Source organism: Danio rerio, chromosome 5 (assembly GCF_052040795.2).
Source record: "Danio rerio strain M-AB ecotype USA chromosome 5, GRCz13ab, whole genome shotgun sequence".
Classification (NCBI taxonomy): Eukaryota; Metazoa; Chordata; class Actinopteri; order Cypriniformes; family Danionidae; genus Danio; species Danio rerio.
The window spans coordinates 75225001-75245753 of NC_141025.1; the positions used below are offsets into that span (position 1 = coordinate 75225001).

The 20753-nt window shown below is 35.7% G+C and overlaps 1 protein-coding gene and 2 long non-coding RNA genes across 3 annotated transcripts in view; 1 reads left to right on the forward strand and 2 right to left on the reverse strand.

Moving 5' to 3' along the window:
* LOC147844515 (uncharacterized) overlaps positions 1-20753 on the forward strand; it is a 63134-nt gene that overhangs the window by 11611 nt on the left and 30770 nt on the right. Inside the window, exon 2 of the long non-coding RNA XR_015492085.1 lies at positions 729-1034. This is a non-coding gene — a long non-coding RNA (uncharacterized LOC147844515). The remainder of the gene's footprint in view (positions 1-728; positions 1035-20753) is intronic.
* On the reverse strand, positions 257-1713 carry gsx1 (GS homeobox 1). Its single transcript, NM_001012251.1, is given in 2 exon segments — positions 257-1171; positions 1261-1713. Coding segments are annotated over 2 exon segments (732 nt in total). The 5' UTR covers positions 1640-1713; the 3' UTR covers positions 257-818.
* LOC147844516 (uncharacterized) overlaps positions 16437-20753 on the reverse strand; it is a 41767-nt gene continuing 37450 nt past the window's right edge. The window contains exon 3 of the long non-coding RNA XR_015492138.1: positions 16437-16651. This is a non-coding gene — a long non-coding RNA (uncharacterized LOC147844516). The remainder of the gene's footprint in view (positions 16652-20753) is intronic.

Genomic DNA, 20753 nt, shown 5'->3' on the forward strand with positions numbered 1-20753 from the left:
GCATACCATCCACTCCAAACGCGCATCCTTTGCGTCTTTTCTGACTTTAGATAAGAATTTAAACAGAAGGATAATATGGTAAATGTGCAAAATACAGTGCTTTTCTTATATCCTTAGTGGGCTCAGTCTTATTAGTATGGAATAATTAAAAAGATAATGTGGCTTTTATTTTGTAAATTCATTAAAAGTTGTTCACCCAGCTTTAGCGATTTGCTGCATAACATGTCTGCAAAATCATCTGACGTGAGACATCGTATTGTCACTAAGAAATATTCTTTATTTTCAGCATTAATGTTTTTTAAATAAATAAATATTCTCATTACAATAAAAGTACAATAACAAATTCTGTCATCGAAGTGACGTATACATCGGATACATCCCATATCTCCATTCTGTCACCAAAATGTGCTTAAAGCTACCCTGTACTCACCATACAAACAAAACAAAACCAAACAGTTCTGGATATACATATATAAAAAAATACAAATAGAAATTAAAAAGTAAGTAAATAATATAATATTTTTGTTCGTTTTGGACCGCTCAGATTTTTAAAAACCTTTTGGTGACAGGAATCATATTTGGATGCAGAACTATGGGCTTATCAGCAAGTTGTTTTCAGAAAAAAAACTACAAACATTGAACATGTATACAAATGTACAACATTAAAAGGGATACGCAGACCCCGAACATATATAAAGTTTTGTTTCTTCCTTTCTCGCTATGTACAGGTGACGGCGCGCGCAGATGCCGTCGCTTTTTGGCTGCATTCAAGATTCCACAGGTGTGGCGTACAGAGTCTTTTGAGGTGATGGTCATGTTCACGGGCTGACGGACAGGTCTGCGTCCTCTTTCTCTGATGACGGGGGAGACATTGGGAGGTCATCCTCTTCCTCGGAGCACCGGGCGGAGGACAGGGAGGATGAGCACTTGCAGTTGTGCGCGCCCGTTCTGTGGGAGCCGCTTTTGCCTTCTTTTTTGTGCTTTACGCGGCGGTTCTGGAACCAAATCTTGACTTGCTTCTCGGATAGATTGAGGTAAGTTGCGATCTCTATGCGCCGAAGTCTCGACAGGTACATGTTGGAGGTGAACTCCCTTTCCAACTCCAAGAGTTGCGTGCTGGTGAACGCAGTGCGCATGCGTTTGCTGCTCTGAAGTTGACTGCTGCTATTTTCTGTTGAACAATAAACAAAAAGTTAAGTTGCTGATATACATAAAAAGTTTAATTGCAAAACTTTTTCAATGCACAAATGACACACTTACCTATGGATATGCAGTGGAACTGTCGTGGATCTGGAACCGGATAAGCGGCTTGATATAAGCCAGAGCCGCTGTTGAGGTTTACGCCGCTGGATGTGGAGTGCTGTCTGGAGAGCGCGGAGTGGCAATACTGGGTGCCGAACGCTGGAAATGAAGCCTTGATGAGGGGCAGCGCTGGGGGAGATGGGTGAAGCTGAGAAGTGACGCACAGCGGGCAAAAGCACAGCAGACCCGCTTTTCGAGAGTGGCAGGAGCCGGCGGAAAGGCTGTGGAGAGGATGAGAAGGATGCACCGCGTACGGAAATAACGGAGGGCTGTTCTCTGTGCCCTTTTCGCTGTTCTCCCTCAAAATCAAGGAATCCACAAGAAAGGATCTTGGCATCTTGACAGCACCGTGTGTCTTCACCTGATGTCTGTTAGAAAGTTTCAGTCTCGCTCGTGTACCAAATGCTGGATGGCAGAATGGTGCTGAGGAGAAAGTGTCCCTGCTTAAATAGTTGGAGAGCCAGTGCGCCCATGTGACGGTTACGCTACTAGCGGCTGAGAGCTCTCAATAGGGTTTTGTGCCTTTTCTCTCGGCATTCACTCTGCACGCTTCCCTATTATTTCACTTGTTAACTAAATGAACTGCATAATGTAGTCTATTCTTGTCAGCCCCACCCACACTGCAAGAGGCGGTACTGCCCCTTCTCCCTTTTAAAATTTCCCCTCCTTTTATACCATTACTCTTTAGTGTCGTTTTAAACTTTATTTTCTTTCTCACGCGATCACATGGACACTATTGCTCTTTTAATTAATTTCATTCAAAGAGGGCCGTCGTTTGTTCCGCGTGAACTCATTAGACATTCGGTGCATACGCCGTACGTCAGCAGGCTCATCGGCCCGGTTCCACCTGCGACTCAGCCCATCATTAACTATTATAACAATTACAGGACTTGTTTTCAGAGAGCGTGTTTCGGGAGTATTGAAAATATAATAATGACTGCATTATTTGCAGTCTGTTTGTGTACGCCACTGACGTGCCGTTTAGTTGCGCATGGAACATCTGCTGAGATCTTTCTTTCCGAACTAAACATTTTAATTCGGATACCGATCTGTCTTCATTTAGGACGATTTTTTTCAAAATTTAATTTATGATTTATTTTTTCCTTAAGGAGACATTATCCATAGCTAGTCAACATCTGAAGTGGCAAACGTATTTTAAAATTGTTTTACACTATAATAAAAAGGATATGACAAAAAAGTTAAGACAACAGATATTTGCATGTTGCTTTAACTTATTTTAACAGTCTATCAGGTTCATCTACATTTTTAAGTTATAACTTAATAGTTTCAGTCAGTTTGATTGATGTAAGTTGAGATGACTCGAAAATTTAAGGCAGCAACATCTTTTTACAGTGAATGTGTTCAATCGTTTCAGGACAACTTTGATGAAAGGTTTTCATCCACTTCAAATGCTGAGTACTGTACGTCATTTTAATTTTGCTCTTATATTTACATGCACAGATTCATAATGTCCAACTATGTTTAATTCCATTTTTATGATAACACTTTAAAAACATATATGTTACAAGTTTGTGTGTCTATTATGAGGCAAATGTATCACTGCCAAACTTAAAAAAAGGACGCGTCGCGTCACAACCTCAAAGCGATGAGGTTAAAAAACAGTGATTAATTCCTGCGCGCGGGCCCCCGCAGAGTCCGGGAAGGAATATATAAAAATAACCAGGTTTTCACTCTCCCAGCCCTTATTGAATGTCATTGTGGAGAGTTTTCAATGCGACAGAGAAAGGCTCGAATTAAAGTGTGTGACAGCGGCGGACAAAGTGGCACAAAGCCGACTCTGTCAGTGAGGGCCCGAATGCACGGCGAGTGAAAGCCCCTGCCCGCCGCGCCCTGATTGAATTAAGTAATAGGAAAACATTTTCTTTCACTTTAGGTTTGCTAAACAAGATGTTCAAAGGAAAAGGGGATTCTAATGCGTGAGTAAACAGCGAAATGTGGATTTAACGTCCTCTTTGGGATATACTTTATAAGTTGCAAATAATAATCCCACGTGAAAAAAATGTATAGTAATTTATACTGTTGAACCACACTGTAGTAACGTGTACGGTATATATTGTAGTATGTCCAGCTCTTTGTTAATGAATGCTACAACATGCTTTCTATGGTAAATTTATAAACTAAATAAATAAATACTGTAGCTTTTACCGTAAACTGTGGTGTATTGAAGTATAATAGTTGCAGAAAACTACAGAATTGGGTAATTTGTATATTTTAAAGTTAGAGATAATCATCCTACATAAAAAAAAACATTATACAGCAATTTATACTATAGTTTTGTTGAGCACACACTGTAGTAAAGTGTTTTATTATAGTAGGCCTATCTCCAAATCTTTGTTAATGAATGCTACAACATATCTAAATTGATAAACTGTAACAAATACTGTAGTTTTTACTACAGTAAAATGGTGTGTTTATTGTAAAAAAAAAAAAAAAAAAAATATATATATATATATATATATATATATACATATATATATATATATATATATATATATATATATATATATATATATATATATATATATATATATATATATATATATATATAAAATCAAAAAATGTTTTAGGTCATAACTAATTAAAGTAAGTTAATCATGCTCTAACTTAATTTTATAAGTTAAGCAAGCTGTTTTAAGTCAGTTTAACATAATATAAGTTCAGTGGACTCATAAGGTTAATTTAATTTAGCTTTGTAGTAATATAGTTGAAGAAAACGCCAGAATTGGGTCATTTGTTTATTACTAAAGTTGCTACAACACAATAACTGAAGCACTTCACTATAGTATAATTCAAAAACACTACATTACTATAGTATTTTTATGTGCATATGCTACAATAATATGAACAGATTATATGATCAATTAGTTCTGACAGCATTTTTAGGTCATTGTAACATATTAAACAAAGTTAATCATGCTCTAACTTAATTTTATAATTTAAGCACGCTGTTTTACGTCAGTTTAACATAATATAAGTTCAGTGGACTCATAAGGTTAATTTAATTCAGCTTTGTTGTATAATATATCATAGATGCAGAAAACAACATAATTGGGTCATTTGTTTATTACTAAAGCTGAATTATAGCAACTATTACAACATATTAACTAAAGCACTTTACTATAGTATGATTCAAAAACACTATTATTAATTACTATAGTATATATATATATATATATATATATATATATATATATATATATATATATATATATATATATATATATATATATATATATATTGCATGTATGAACATTACACATACTGTATTGGCTACAAATAGACCATTTCGAGGTATGTAAACAATGACATTTTTCCTAATGTATTTCCTGTATTACATTTGGAATTTTCAATAGCGTCCAAGAATCCAAAAAGCTCCACACATTGATGAATAATGTTATGGCAGGCGTTTTAACATTATTAAATTGCCTCTTGTTACAGTTCTGAACATTCTAGTTTGGTAAGCAGGGAATGTTCAGGGCCAGCGACACCCTCACATTAAAATGGTCTATATAAGATAACAAGGAGATGTAAAAAAAAACAGAAGCATTAGTTATAAAAACATCAGCGAGACGACATCCATGAGATACTTCTAGATTTTACGCAAAATGTAAACATTCAATTTGACGTTATTTTAATTATTTCCCATGCTGCCTGACAGAGTACGCTTTTAAGCACTAACACAGCCAACTAAAGCAACATATTTGCAAATCAGTCTTACGCTGAAAGCTTTGAAAAACTCCGTGAATGGATGATGGAGGCACCGAAAACACCAGACCGTGCAGTTTATTGCACCGTGTTTACGCGTTTCAGTAGGTATACGCGTCTGACCCGCACATATACGTCCAACACTGTTAAAATCATCCCGGGTACCACTGATGGTTCTTGACAAATGCAACAATTATTCTTGCCCCCTTACCGTACATGGCCAGAACCAAGCTTAATAGAAAGCTCTTGTGCTCAGAACCAAGCCTCGAGCCTGGTAATGGACTGTCCATGTCCAAGCCATTTGTTTTATTTTCCTGAAAACCCTCCATCCATCCCTCCCTCCCAGCAAACCTCACTCCACTGGAATCACCACTCGACTCACATAAGGGGTGTAATTTGGTTGCAACTTTGCAGCACCGACCGTAATAGTAGGTCTTTGCCGGACAAATTAGGAGCAATTAAACCCTTAAACAAGCGGCAGGTACAGAGTCACACGGACAAGAGCCTGTTATCCGATAGGGAGTGAAAGAGGGATGGCGAGATAGGGGGATTAAGCCTTTCATTTCCCTCGACGTCGCATGCCAGGCGCTCACCATTAACTAATTGAAGAGCGAGCCGTACCCGTGCCCCACCAGACCTTGTTTTATTCCAAGGCAATAATTACCAAAATGGCTTGATGATGTTATTATAATGTAAAGCGGACTTAATATCAAGACATTTTGCTTTATTTTGATAACACCAATTACCGCCATTAGAGTCTCCTTGGGGATTAGTTAAACCTCCAGGAAGATCCTTTTATTGCTCAGAGGTTGATGTCATAGCTCAGGAGCCCTTTTTCCTCTCTCTCTCTCTCTCTCTCTCTCTCTCTCTCTCTCTCTCTCTCTCTCTCTCTCTCTCTCTCTCTCTCTCCTCCTGAATTCCTTAGGGGAAATACAAACAGAAACAAACGAGGCAATTAGTCTCAATTACCTCCGAATACATTTTGGTCTTTGAAGGATTTGTATGACGAGGAATGTTCGAACTGCGCATCAAAGCACTGAGACTGAGATTTGGAATCCGTTCTGAAAACACTTGGCTTTGATATTTGATGTCATTGGATATATTTACGTAAAAGGCTTATCCTTTAATGTCATTGGATATATTGAAAATTTAGTGATTCAATGCCATTGCATATGCTGAAATATTGATTTGTTCAATGTTGAAAATGTTGAAAAGATATTATATTTAAGGTGACACGGTGGCTCAGTTAACACAGCAAGAATGTCACTGGTTTGAGTCCCGGATGGGTCAGTTGGCATTTCTGAGAGGAGTTTGCATGTTCTCTCCGTGTTGGCGTGGGTTTCCATCGTGTTCTCCGGTTTCCACCACAGTCCAAACACATAATTGAATAAACTAAATTGTTCGAGTGTAAATAAGTGTGTATGGATGTTTCTTAATACTGAGTTGCATCTGGAAGGGCATTTGCTGTGTAAAACATGGTGGATAAGTTGGCGGTTCACTCCACTGTGGCGACCCCTGATGAATAAAGGCACTTAGCCGAAGGAAAATTAATGAATAAATAATTATATTCAAAAATTGGTGATATCATGTTATTGGATATATTCAAATATTGGTGATTTCATGTTATTGGATATATTTAAAAGATTGGTGATTTAATATTGAAATATTGGTGATGTAATGTCATTGTATATATTGAACTATTGATGATTTAATGTGATTGGATATATTTAAAAGATTGGTGATTTAATGCATTGAATATATTGATGTAATGGGGATTTCATGTCATTGGATATATTAATATATTGGTGATTTCATGTCATTGGATATATTGGTGACCTAATGTTATTGGATATATTGAAATATTGGTGATCTAATGTCATTGGATATAATAAAAATATTGATAATTTAATGTCCTTGAATATATTGAAATATTGGTGGTTTAATTTCATTAGATATATTGAACTATTGATGATTTAATGTCATTGGATATATTGAAATATTGGTGATTTAATGTCATTGGATATATTGAAATATTGGTGCTTTAATGTCATTGGATATATTGAAATATTGATGATTTAATGTCATTGGATATATTGAAATATTGGTGATTTAATGTCATTGGATATATTGAAATATTGATGATTTAATGTCATTGGATATATTGAAATATTGGTGATTTAATGTCATTGGATATATTGAAATATTGATGATTTAATGTCATTGGATATATTGAAATATTGGTGATTTAATGTCATTGGATATATTGAAATATTGGTGATTTAATGTCATCGGATATATTGAAATATTGGTGATTTAATGTCATTGGATATATTGAAGTATTGGTGTTTTAATTTAATTGGATATATAAAAATATTGGTGTTTTAATGTCATTAGATATATTTAAAAGATTGGCGATTCAGTGTGATTGGATATATTGAATATTGGTGATTTAATGTCATTATTAAAATATTGGTGATTTAGTATCATTGGACATATTTAAAAGATTGGTGAATTAATGTCATTGGAAATGTTTAAAAAGCTAAGGTATGTGGTTGCAAACAATTTATATGGGCTGAATTTAAACAAATTAAATTTAGTAATGTTCAACTTTGTTTAAATTCAGCCCATATAAATAGTTTGCAACCTTCTACCTTAAAAAATCCATTGCATTTAAGGCTGGGTATAGTAAATATAGCTACTACATTTATATTTTGGGGTGAACTATCCCTGTAGTTTATAACTGGTTGTAATAATAAGTCATCGAAGTTCCCATGGTGCAGCACCTGCGATCTCTTTATCAGGGACTGAGCGCTTCTGCTCGGGGAAGCTCATCCTCATTTGTTCTCTCGACTGGAGACCGACAAATAACTTTGACCTCCGTGGAGATGATAGAGAGACTGCCCTCCAGAGGACTGAGCTTTAATTGCAGACAAACTGTTGACTAGGACGCACATCAAGCGCTTGGATTTTCTGCACATTTAATAGCCCCCGTTGATTTTTTTTTTCTTTTTTAAATATTTCCAAAATGATGTTTAACAGAGCGAGGAAATTTTCACAGTATGTCTGATAATATTTTTTTCTTCTGGAGAAAGTCTTATTTGTTTTATTTCGTCTAGAATAAAAGCAGTTTTGAATTTTTTAAAGACCCTTTTAAGGTCAATATTATTAGCCCCTTTAAGCAATAATTTTTCGATATTCTACAGAACAAAGAATAGTTGTACATTAACTTGCCTAATTACCCTAATCTGAGTTAACATAAATAATCTAAATAAGCCTTTAAATGTCCCTTAAAGCTGTATAGAAGTGTCTTGAAAAAATATCTAGTCAAATATTATTTACTGTCATCATGGCAAAGATAAAAATAAATCAGTTAATAGAAATGGGTTATTAAAACTATTATGTTTAGAAATGTGTTACATAATACAATTTATCTTTTCTATTTTAAATGATTTTGCCGACAAATAAAAACATGGTTTAAATTGTGGCAAAGTACAAAGATTTACAATGACAATTAATTAGTATTTATAGTTTAAAAATAATAACATTCATCAAGTGATTCTTGTTGTAACATGACTGACAAGATTTCTTGGTATATTAAGTATTGTTACACTTAATTACATTTTAATTGGTGTGTTTTGTAAATCATAAAAATCTAAATTAAAGAAAATTAAACACCAAACACTGTAAAGAAATATCTGTTAATCAAATATCTCTGTGTCTTATATTTCACAAGTGTTTTAGCTTATTTACGTTTGTGAATTGCATTCTTTTGATGTTGAAAATTCAGCTCTACTGTTGGACAAAGTGACTTTTATTGACATTTTAGTGGTTTGAAATAATATAATGTCTAAGAAAAAAATAATAATTAAATCTCTAAAATAACAGAAAATAAACTTGTAATTAGTTAAAGGTAATTGTAGCGTAAAATACCACAACAACCAAAACAATAAATCACTGCAAACTATTAAAAATATTCATAAAAGTCACATTTTCAAACTTTTCAAGGTTAAATATCTATCTATCTATCTATCTATCTATCTATCTATCTATCTATCTATCTATCTATCTATCTATCTATCTATCTATCTATCTATCTATCTATCTATCTATCTATCTATCTATCTATCTATCTATCTATCTATCTATCTATCTATCTATCTATCTATCTATCTATCTATCTATCTATCTATCTATCTATCTATCTATCTATCTATCTTCGAACACAAGCATGCAGCAAAAATATCCATTACATATAGACTTAAATAAACACAAGTAAACCAGGATCGCTATTTGCAATATTTAAATCATTCATGGCTAAAACCCCCGACAATAGTGTGCAACCAAAAAATAACCGGATCACCTATCTATCTATCTATCTATCTATCTATCTATCTATCTATCTATCTATCTATCTATCTATCTATCTATCTATCTATCTATCTATCTATCTATCTATCTATCTATCTATCTATCTATCTATCTATCTATCTATCTATCTATCTATCTATCTATCTATCTATCTATCTATCTATCCATCCATCCATCCATCCATCCATCCATCCATCCATCCATCCATCCATCCATCCATCCATCCATCCATCCATCCATCCATCCATCCATCCATCCATCCATCCATCCATCCATCCATCCATCCATCCATCCATTAAATTAAATAATCATAAGTAAAACCAGGATAGCTATTTGCAAAGTATTGTTACACTTAGTTACAGTTTAGTTGGTGTGTTTTGTAAATAACAAACAATCCCCAAGAGAAAAGAAAATTAAACAGCAAACACTGTGAAGAGATATCTGTTAATTAAATATCTCTGTATCCTATATTTTATTGATATTTTACTGACTTTTATTGACATTGTAGTCGTTTGAAATAATATAATATCTAAAAAAAAAAAATCTAAAAAATAACAGAAAATAAACTTGTAATTAGTTAGCATAATGTACCACAACAACCAAAACAATAAATCACTGCAAACTATTAAAAATATTCATAAAAGTGACATTTTTAAAACTTTTCAAGGTTAAATATCTATCTATCTATCTATCTATCTATCTATCTATCTATCTATCTATCTATCTATCTATCTATCTATCTATCTATCTATCTATCTATCTATCTATCTATCTATCTATCTATCTATCTATCTATCTATCTATCTATCTATCTATCTTCGAACACAAGCATGCAGCAAAAATATCCATTACATATAGACTTAAATAAACACAAGTAAACCAGGATCGCTATTTGCAATATTTAAATCATTCATGGCTAAAACCCCCGACAATAGTGTGCAACCAAAAAATAACCGGATCACCTATCTATCTATCTATCTATCTATCTATCTATCTATCTATCTATCTATCTATCTATCTATCTATCTATCTATCTATCTATCTATCTATCTATCTATCTATCTATCTATCTATCTATCTATCTATCTATCTATCTATCTATCCATCCATCCATCCATCCATCCATCCATCCATCCATCCATCCATCCATCCATCCATCCATCCATCCATCCATCCATCCATCCATCCATCCATCCATCCATCCATCCATCCATTAAATTAAATAATCATAAGTAAAACCAGGATAGCTATTTGCAAAGTATTGTTACACTTAGTTACAGTTTAGTTGGTGTGTTTTGTAAATAACAAACAATCCCCAAGAGAAAAGAAAATTAAACAGCAAACACTGTGAAGAGATATCTGTTAATTAAATATCTCTGTATCCTATATTTTATTGATATTTTACTGACTTTTATTGACATTGTAGTCGTTTGAAATAATATAATATCTAAAAAAAAAAAATCTAAAAAATAACAGAAAATAAACTTGTAATTAGTTAGCATAATGTACCACAACAACCAAAACAATAAATCACTGCAAACTATTAAAAATATTCATAAAAGTGACATTTTTTAAACTTTTCAAGGTTAAATATCTATCTATCTATCTATCTATCTATCTATCTATCTATCTATCTATCTATCTATCTATCTATCTATCTATCTATCTATCTATCTATCTATCTATCTATCTATCTATCTATCTATCTATCTATCTATTTATCTATCTATCTATCTATCTATCTTCGAACACAAGCATGCAGCAAAAATATCCATTACATATAGACTTAAATAAACACAAGTAAACCAGGATCGCTATTTGCAATATTTAAATCATTCATGGCTAAAACCCCCGACAATAGTGTGCAACCAAAAAATAACCGGATCACCGATAATCTCTGCGCTTATGAATTTATACCTCGTCCCTGACAAAAGTTTGAAATATCAATAATAAAACCCCATTTAGCTACTCAAGTCATGCCCGGGGCTATTCTGGGATGTTGTTTTTGTTCGGCCGACCAGCAGCTGCCAGATTCACCGGGCTCCTTTTCTCACACCATTTGTTTTGGCTCCTCTCAATTGTGAGTAATAAAATAAAATTAAGTGAGCATTAAGTTCATTGGGTTTGGGGGTCAATGGCTTCCGTATGGTGTGAATTATTCATGGTTGGAGACTGTATTGGTTGGAGACAGGTTGAAGTGCATGCTGGTCCCTGTTGCCCCCGCTTGTCTGTATGGAGGGGTCTGTCGTGAGCTAACAGTGAAACAGGATTTAGAGTCCCACTGGGATTTGCCTTATAGCTGAGACGGAGCCGTTTTTGGCTGTCTGTGCATGTGTCCCCCTCCTAGATCTACCCCTGGGGCTATGACACAGACTGCAACGTAGCCTGCTTTTATAGGCACGGATCTGAAAAGTATCCTTCATCTGCTGCTCAGCCACCAGCTCTTGTTGCGGGAGGGCCGGTGTTGCATTGTTAAAAGCAGACACTGCAATTTTGGATGCATTAAATATGCAGTCGAAGTCCAAATTAGTAGTCGAAAGAAGGGAATTGAATTCTTTTTTAAATATTTCCCTTTATACAGCTGAAGTCAGCATTATTCGCCCCCCCTTTGAACTTTTTTTCTTTTTAAAATATTTAAAAATTATGCTTAACAGAGCAAGGAAATTTAGACAGTATGTTTAATAATATTTTTTCTTCTGGAAAAAGTCTTATTTGTTTTATTTTAGCTAGAATAAAAGCGGTTATATTTTTTTTTGAACACCATTTTAATAATAATAGTAATAATAAATTTTATTAGCACTTTTCCAACATACATGCAACTTAAAGTGCCTCACAAACGACAACAAAAAAAGCATTAAAATAGACCACGTAAACTCGAATAAAAGCATTCATGTACACAAAATATAAGCATATATCCACATGATCACACACACATGCAAGCACAAACCATACATGCATACATACATAAACCTACAACAATATAAATAAAATGCGTACACCTTTCAAACTTGTGTATCCACACACAATATTTAAAAGATGTGTCTGAACACGCTTTTTAAAAACGTGAATACAAAGGGATTCTTTCACATTAAGAGGGAGACAGATCCAAATTTTAGGAGCATGATGGCTAAAAGAAGTGCCGTCAGATCGAATCAGATTTACAGAGTTAAATTCTGAAAGTCTAGCGCTAGAAGAGCGTTGCAATTATATTTTGATAAACAATCGGAAGTGTAGGAATGTGTCATGTTGTTTAGTGATTTATAAACTATAAAAGACTCTTAAAATCTATCCTTTGGTGCACAGGTAACCAGTGTAATTCTATTAATACTGGTGTGATTTTCTCTCGTTTCTTTAATTTCATTAAAACTCTGGCTGCTGCATTTTGTATCAGTTGCAACTTCATTATAGATCCCTTAGGTAAACCAGTATAAATAGCATTGCAATAATCAAGCCCAGAGAAAATAAAAGTATGAATTACTTTCTTGGCATCATCAAAAGATAGGAAAGAAGGAATTTTAGCAATATTTCTTAAATGATAAAAACATGTTTTTGTTACTTGATTAATATGAGATTTAAAATAGCTAGTTAAGCCTTTAAGGACAACATTGTACGCCCCTTTTAAGCTATATATTTTTTGATAGTCTACAGAACAAACCTAATTACCATAACCTGACTAGTTTACCTAATGAACCTAGTTAAGCCTTTAAATGTCACTTTAAGCTGTATAGAAGTGTCTTGAAAAATATCTAGTCAAATATTATTTACCGTCATCATGGCAAAGAGAAAATAAATCAGTTATTTGAAATGAGTTATTAAAACTATTATGTTTAGAAATGTGTTGAAATAATCTTCTCTCTGTTAATCAGAAATTGGGAAATAAAATAAACAGGCAGTCTAATAATTCAGGGGGGCTAATAATTCTGACTTCAACTGTACGTGCTGTTTTTGACACAATTTTAAGCATAATTTTTTTAATAACTTAATTTATTTAATTTTGTCTTCGCCGTGATGACAGTGCAAAATATTTTACTAGTTATTTTGCTGGATACTATAGTTTTGAGGTTAAAGTGCCATTTTAAAGCTTAACTATGTTAATTAGGCAGTCTACACTGCAAAAATAGCTGTAAATTAGCAGTTTTCCATATTTTGTGATTCCTGTTTTATTTTGCTTTTGAATTGCATTATGGGACCTTGATCTTTCTTCCAACATATTTTAACCTTCAAAAGTTTTGAAAATGGACTTTTATTAACATTTTTAATAGTTTAAAGTGATATTTTGACTGGGTTGGTTGGTACAACAAATGTATGATCATGTTTTATAAGGCTTTTTTGAGAGTTTTTTTCTGGTTCGGCAGCTTGTCTGTGCAGCTGAGAACTAAACTTGTTTGTTCGATTCACACTGCTTGGAATATTATTGGTGTATCAGAACAGATGTCAATGCAGCTTATTTATGAACAGGACACATTACAGTTTTTCTCAGTCGCTTTGGTGCATTACTCACAACACTATTTACATTTGCACAACAGTTTCTCATTCCTTCCAACAAATTACAAACGCTTTTGGAAATGCATCAATTGCTTTCATACAACTGTCTGATGTTTAATAACATATTAATTTATATATTTAATATCATTTGCTTATGTGATGTCAGTCAAAATTAACTTGCGAATGCTGAATAGTCTTTATATATATATATATATATATATATATATATATATATATATATATATATATATATATATATATATATATATATATATAAATAAAATATTATATAGGGGGTCATGGTGGCGCAGGGGGTAGCACGATAGCATCACAGCTAGAAGGTTGCTGGTTTGAGCCTTGACTGGGTCAGTTGGCATTTCTGTGTGGAGTTTGCATGTTCTCCTCGTGTTCGCGTAGGTTTACCCCGGGTGATCCGGTTTCCCCCACAGTCCAAACACATGCGCTTTAGGTGAATTGGATAAGCTAAATTGTCCTTAGTGTATGTGTGTGAATGAGTGTGTATGAGTGTTTCCCAGTGTTGGGTTGCATAAGTTGGTTTATTCCACTGTGGCGACCCCTGGTTTATAAAGGGACTAAGCCGAAAAGAAAAATAATGAATTAATTCTATTATATAATAATAATAATAATGAATAAAAATTATTTTTCCAACCAAAATCGCAAGCTGTAGGGCATCTACAATATTTTTATTAACTTTTTTATTAATCATTTAACAATTTTGCTGTTAATAAATCACGTTTACCTTAACACAGTGGTTCTCCAACTTTTTCACCAAGTACCACCTCAGAAAAAAAAAAGGTCTCTCCAAGTACCACCATAATGAGCAGTATTGAAATACAATAGTGTAGTAGTTGCCAAGTAAAGCAGCTACAGTTCTGCACAGTTCAAAATCAGGGCAGATTAATTCCTATTATTAAGAATATTTATTATTGTCAGCCACTTTAAACATAAATAGTCTGAACGTTAACACTGTACTGTGCTTATATGTAAAAAAAACAAACATAAACAATCTAAAAACGTCAACATTTAAATTAAAATATGCTTAAAAAGAAAAGTGCTGTACTTAAATGTAAAGTATTAACATATAGTAGCCAATTCATCAACACCTGAAAATGTTGCCTGGACCTCAGAAATATAGGCTATATGTCATATAATGAATATTATTATATGTATAGTCACTTAAAAATCAGTTTTGATAAATTTTGAAATATATGTAGCATGTACATATGACATATTTGATTCCTCTGTGCACCACTAGAAGGAAGTGGTACACGCACCACAGTTTGAGAACCACTGCTTTAACACATGCAGTCATACAAATAAGTATTTTGGACATCTGATGTATAGGTTTTAGTACGTAATGAAATACGGAGGTTTACCGTAAAAAGAGAATCAGAAATTGAAAAGAATTAGAAATTTCATTTGTTTTGACACTACTGACAACCACACAAAAAAAAATCATCAGCGCCACAGAAAGAGATATTCATATATCAAAACAGCACAAACCATTAGGAGACCAAATCTGACCCCTTTCAATTGCATTGCCAGCTAATTTCTAACCTTATGTAATGTATGTGTCATCTTTTATGCTCACTTCTTAAATATAGCCAAATCAATACATTAAATTAGAACAAAGAGGCATTGTAGGAGCAAACAAATGAAATCAGTCCCATTGAAATCCATTACTGCACTGCAGAGGTGGCACAGGACCTGCATCTGAAGTGCCATTTAGATGTATTTACACAAGCTGTTTAATGCAACTCAGAGGCATTTACACGGCGATTAAAAATGCATAAATAACAGCACGACATTATTGTTTTAAATACAACTTTAAAACACGCATTGATGAAATATGTTGGAGATGACTTTTTCTACCAGTAGGTGGAGGCAAAGAGTTAGTCGTTGATTTCATCTGTTCAAAATGGCTGATTCATTCATCAATGTATTTGCAAGCCTTTTTCAGAACAAATATTTATTCATTTTCCTTCAGCTTAGTCCCTTTATCAAGGGTCAGCACAGCAGAATGAACCGCCAACTATTCCAGCATATGTTTTACGCAGTTGATTCTCTTCCGCCTGCAACCTAGTACTGGGAAACACCCATACACTTCAGCCAATTTAGTTTATTCAATTCACCTATAGCGCATGTGTTTGGACCAACCCAGGCTCATTCTGAAAATGTAGTCCCGTGGACGTTCCGGGAGGTACGTATATTTGAATGATTTTGTTTTCAAATGCCTCTCTCAAGTGCCGTTCGCGCTCGCGCTGTTCTTGCGTGAACCCACCAGAGGCTGCTGTCAACCGACTGAATGATTGACTGGGCAACTGGCCCACCCTCCTCCTTCCCTAAACCCAACCAATTTTACCAATTGGCCTGCCCACCTGCTTACTTCCCTAAACTCAGTCGGCGGTTTACAAAAGCAATCCAGAAAAAAAAAATGAAATTGTCTGATTTTTACCACATTTTCAGATTTTACCACATTATCACCCTGTTATTCATTTGTTCATTTTATTTTTTGGATTCTGTTTTTGTCTTACCTGATTTCTGGAACTGCCCTTCCCCAGACTCGAACCTGGTCATCATCGTCGTGGTGAACTCCTCTATGTGTCTCAAGAGCGCTGACGTACACAAAGAGCTAACTGGACAAACTGGTTGCGGTAGGAAAGCCCTCCAAACTAGGTTGCTGTTGAAAGGGGTGTTAGAGAGGCCAGCAGGGGGCGCTTAACCTCTGGTCTGTGTGAGTCCTGATGCCCTGGTAAAAGTGAAGGGGACAACACTGTCAGTGGGCGCCGTCTTTCGGATGAGATGTTAAACCGAGGTCCTGACTCTCTGTGGTCATTAAAAATCCCACGGCACTTCTCGTAAAGAGCAGCGGCGTAACTCTGGTGTCCTAGCCAAAGTCCCTGAATCAGCCCTTACGATCATGGCCTCCCAATCATCCCCATCCACTGAATTGCAAAAAACGTAGCTCCTAGGACGTATTTGGCGCTCTCCAGAAAGGTATATCTCAACTCCTTGTTCAAGCCCTTGTTCGCTCCAGACTGTACTATTGCAACTAGAGGTGTGAACCTATACTGGTCTCACGGTTCGGTTCGGTTACAATTATCATGCCTTCGATTCGGTTCAATTCAATATCACAGTGCATTGACGATGCTTTCTATATGCAGTGTTATATTTTAGGGGGGAGGCTATAACAAGCTGTCTGTATAAACACACAGACTCACAGCACCACACTGTCTCTCATTCAAACACAAACATAGACAGCAACCACACACACACAAACACACACACACACACTTAAGCCTTCGCAACAGGGAGAGCTCGCGCTGAGCGGAGCAGAAAAACGAAAAAAAAAAAAAAAGGAAAATAGAAGCACTTTTCCTACGGTCCCTTTCTGAGAGCTCCTCATAGCGCGAGCTCTCCCGGCTAAACACATATTGCGAGGGCTTAAACGGAGCAGTGCTCGTAATGTCGAGCGGAAAAAAAAGAAAGACAGCTGTGAAACATAACCAGCTTTGTCTTTTTGTAGAAAACACACTTTAGATCTTTTTAGGGTAAGAGGTTTTTGAGTTATTGCCGTCTATAACTGAATGTGTGTCAGGAATATCGAAAACAAAACCAACTGAACCGCGCTCATTTCTGGCGCCCCCCCTGGATAAACAGCGCCCTTAGCATTTGCCTATGGTGCCTATGCCACGGGCCGACCCTGAGTTGGTTGAGTGTTGTAAATACTCGCGCTTACCTCCCTCGTGACAGAGCGCATAGGAGATAAATGACGTCAGTACATAATAACCGGTTATGATTATTACTGAACCGATAACGAATTGTCCACGTCTGCATCGCGGTGCACCGAAAAAACAATTAATTTTGACACCCCTAATTGCAACTCTCTACTAGCCGGGCTTCCAGCTAATTCTATCAAACCTCTTCACCTACTCATCCGTTTGCACTGGCTGCCAGTTGCTGCTCGCATCAAATTCAAAGCTCTGATGTTTGCTTACAAAGCGACTTCTGGCTTTGCTCCTTCTTAGCTGCTCTCACTTCTGCAGATTTATGTGCCCTCCAGAAACTTGCGTTCTGTGAATGAACGTTGCCTCGTGGTTCCATCCCAAAGAGGGAAGAAATTACTTTCCCGAACTCTTGCGTTCAATCTGCCCAGTTGGTGGAATGAACTCCCTATCTTTATCAGAACGGCAGAGTCACTCGCTGTCTTCAAGAAACGACTAAAAACTCAACTATTTAGTCTCCACTTCCCTTCCTAATCTGGATTGCCTCTCTGGCTCTACCGCTACTACAAAAAAATAAAATAAAATAATAAAATTGCTAATGCTTTGCTTCTTACACTTTACACACCTGAAACTTGCCTACAGCACTTATTCATTGTTGCTCTTATAGTTGTGTTAATTGCTTCCTTGTCCTTTGGATAGTCGCTTTGGATAAAAGCGTCTGCTAAATGACTAAATGTAAATGTATATAGGAGTACGTAATCAGAATGAGCCTGAGATGAATAAAAGAATAGCAATTAAATATAAAAACAATTACAAAAACAAATAAAAAATCATGTATCAATTGTAATCCTGACTTATTATCATTTTATAAATCAATTATTTCTTAATAGTGCAAGAGTTTACATGCTAAACTTGACATTTTCTCACATGCTAACATGGAAGAAACAAGTGTTAATTTACCAGGGAGCCATTTATTTTAATATTAGTCAAAAACAAATAATATCTAAGTCTCTTAATATCTCATTGTGAGTCTGAATTGCCATTTGATGTGAATCCATTTGTTCTGGTACAGCAAGGATTGAGAAGTCATCCTTTTTTCCCCCCGTTTTGCACTAAAAGCTCTGACATACGCTTCAAAAGGGGTTTGTCTTTATCCATGCAAGTTAGTTTCCAATTCAGTGGACATTTGGTCTTTAAAAAAATGGTGGGTCAAACCAATGAATTTAATGAACTCCCCGACACAAAGGAAGCGTTTTTGCCATTTGAACCCTCATAAAGGCGGATAGGCAGGTCAGCAAAGTTCTTTCAAGAGGTTTGTACACATATGTGACAATGTTGAGAATGCAGACCTCTTCAGTCTCCCCCATTGACGAGATTGTTCAAAGTGTTGGGGACGGCGGCGATGGTCCTGTCAGCTGAGGTTTCGCCATTGTTCTTGCAATTTGAGCCAGTTCCTCTTTCACTGCTCCAAAAACACAAAAAAGTGGAGGAATGCAAACCACATTTTCCACCTCTCAAGAGTGACTGGCCATGCAAAACCAGTCTGAGAAGCCGCTCAGATGTTTGCGGTGTATACAGAAAAGCTGTGTTTCTCTTTTACAGATGCTCCGATTCTTTCTTGAAATGCTCCTTTTATCCGCATCTTCTTTTCGGGAGGGGAGGAATCAAAAGGGAGGTGCACAGGATTAAAGGATGACGGATGGGTGGGCGTTTGATTGCAATCACCTGCTATCTGTGTCCACGCTTTAATCGGTTGATTGAACTGTTGTCGTATTTACACGGTGATGTGAAAAAGATAAAAATGCATGCACTGTTGATAAAGTCTGTGTGAAGTCAAAATGTGTTTGCACAGGTTGTTATTCTTTAGTTGAACAATTTATTTGTGCAAGTTAATGCATTGAACAAAACCTGTTTGTTTGGGTAATCTTCAATCAAAGTCTTAACATTTGTGTCTGTCTTTGGAGTCGCGGTCCTTCTCTGATGATGGTTCAGCCACATTATTCTTAGCCACGCCCCTCTTACTGTTAGTTTGCTATGAAGGAATGATGCGCAAAAAGGAAACTCCGCCCCCTACTCAATATTCAGTTTCAGTTAGAAGTGCGTCAACACACTGAAATAAAAGTCTCAGTTATTTTCTGGTTCGTGTGGAGTTTATGTATACTTACCAGTAGGGCCAGACAGAATCTTCTGACATTTTTTGCTATTTCCACGCAGAATTTTTGTAAAAAATCCGCAGATTTTTGTGGAATGAAATTGGGAGTATTGTAACTAACAACTTAATATATGAAATAAAAAAGAATACCTTTTTAACATTTAATATTTACTAGGGTTGGGCCGATAGATAATCGTGTATCGCCAATAGACAACACGATGTTGACCCGGCATCGCCTATCCTCCACCCCGCCCCCGTCGCAAACCCGCTCGCAAAACACAAATACATCTTAATGTTAAAATGCCATTTTGAAACGAAAATGATCCACATCCACACCGTGTTTCGCCTAGCATTACTGAATAGCCCTCCATCTGCTAAAAACGCACATCACGTGACCACACACAGACACACACTGTCATGCGCTCCTCTGAGCTCCAGAGAGAAGTGCACGTCGGACAGTTTATCAAGGATGTAGCGCTGGATCGCGTCTCACTATAGTTGTTAAACGTGATATTCAGACATCCCAAGTCTCCCAGAAGTTCCGGGAGTCTCTATGCATTTGCGGGACTTATAATGCCCGCAAAAGAATGATAATCTCCCGGAAAACGTGCATCTCCCTCCCGGTCCTCAAATAAGTTGCGCACCCTTCTCACCCCCGGAATCCCGGATCCCTCCTCGCTCTTTAGACACATCATGCCACTCTGTAAAACACCGCCTCCAACACTCGCCCCCCGCTTTTCACATGATGACATCATCCATCGCGATGTTTCACATTAGACATCGTACGATGCCAAATTGGTCGACATCGCCCATCCTTAATGTTTACAATGCAAATCCAATTAGATCCACTTATTTGATAAACTAACCAAGTCTCTCATATAATATATCTACTAAAAGAAAATATGACTTTAAAAACTGTATTTTAAACAAATCATGGTAACATTTTCATATTAGTCAATAATATTTCTAAAATA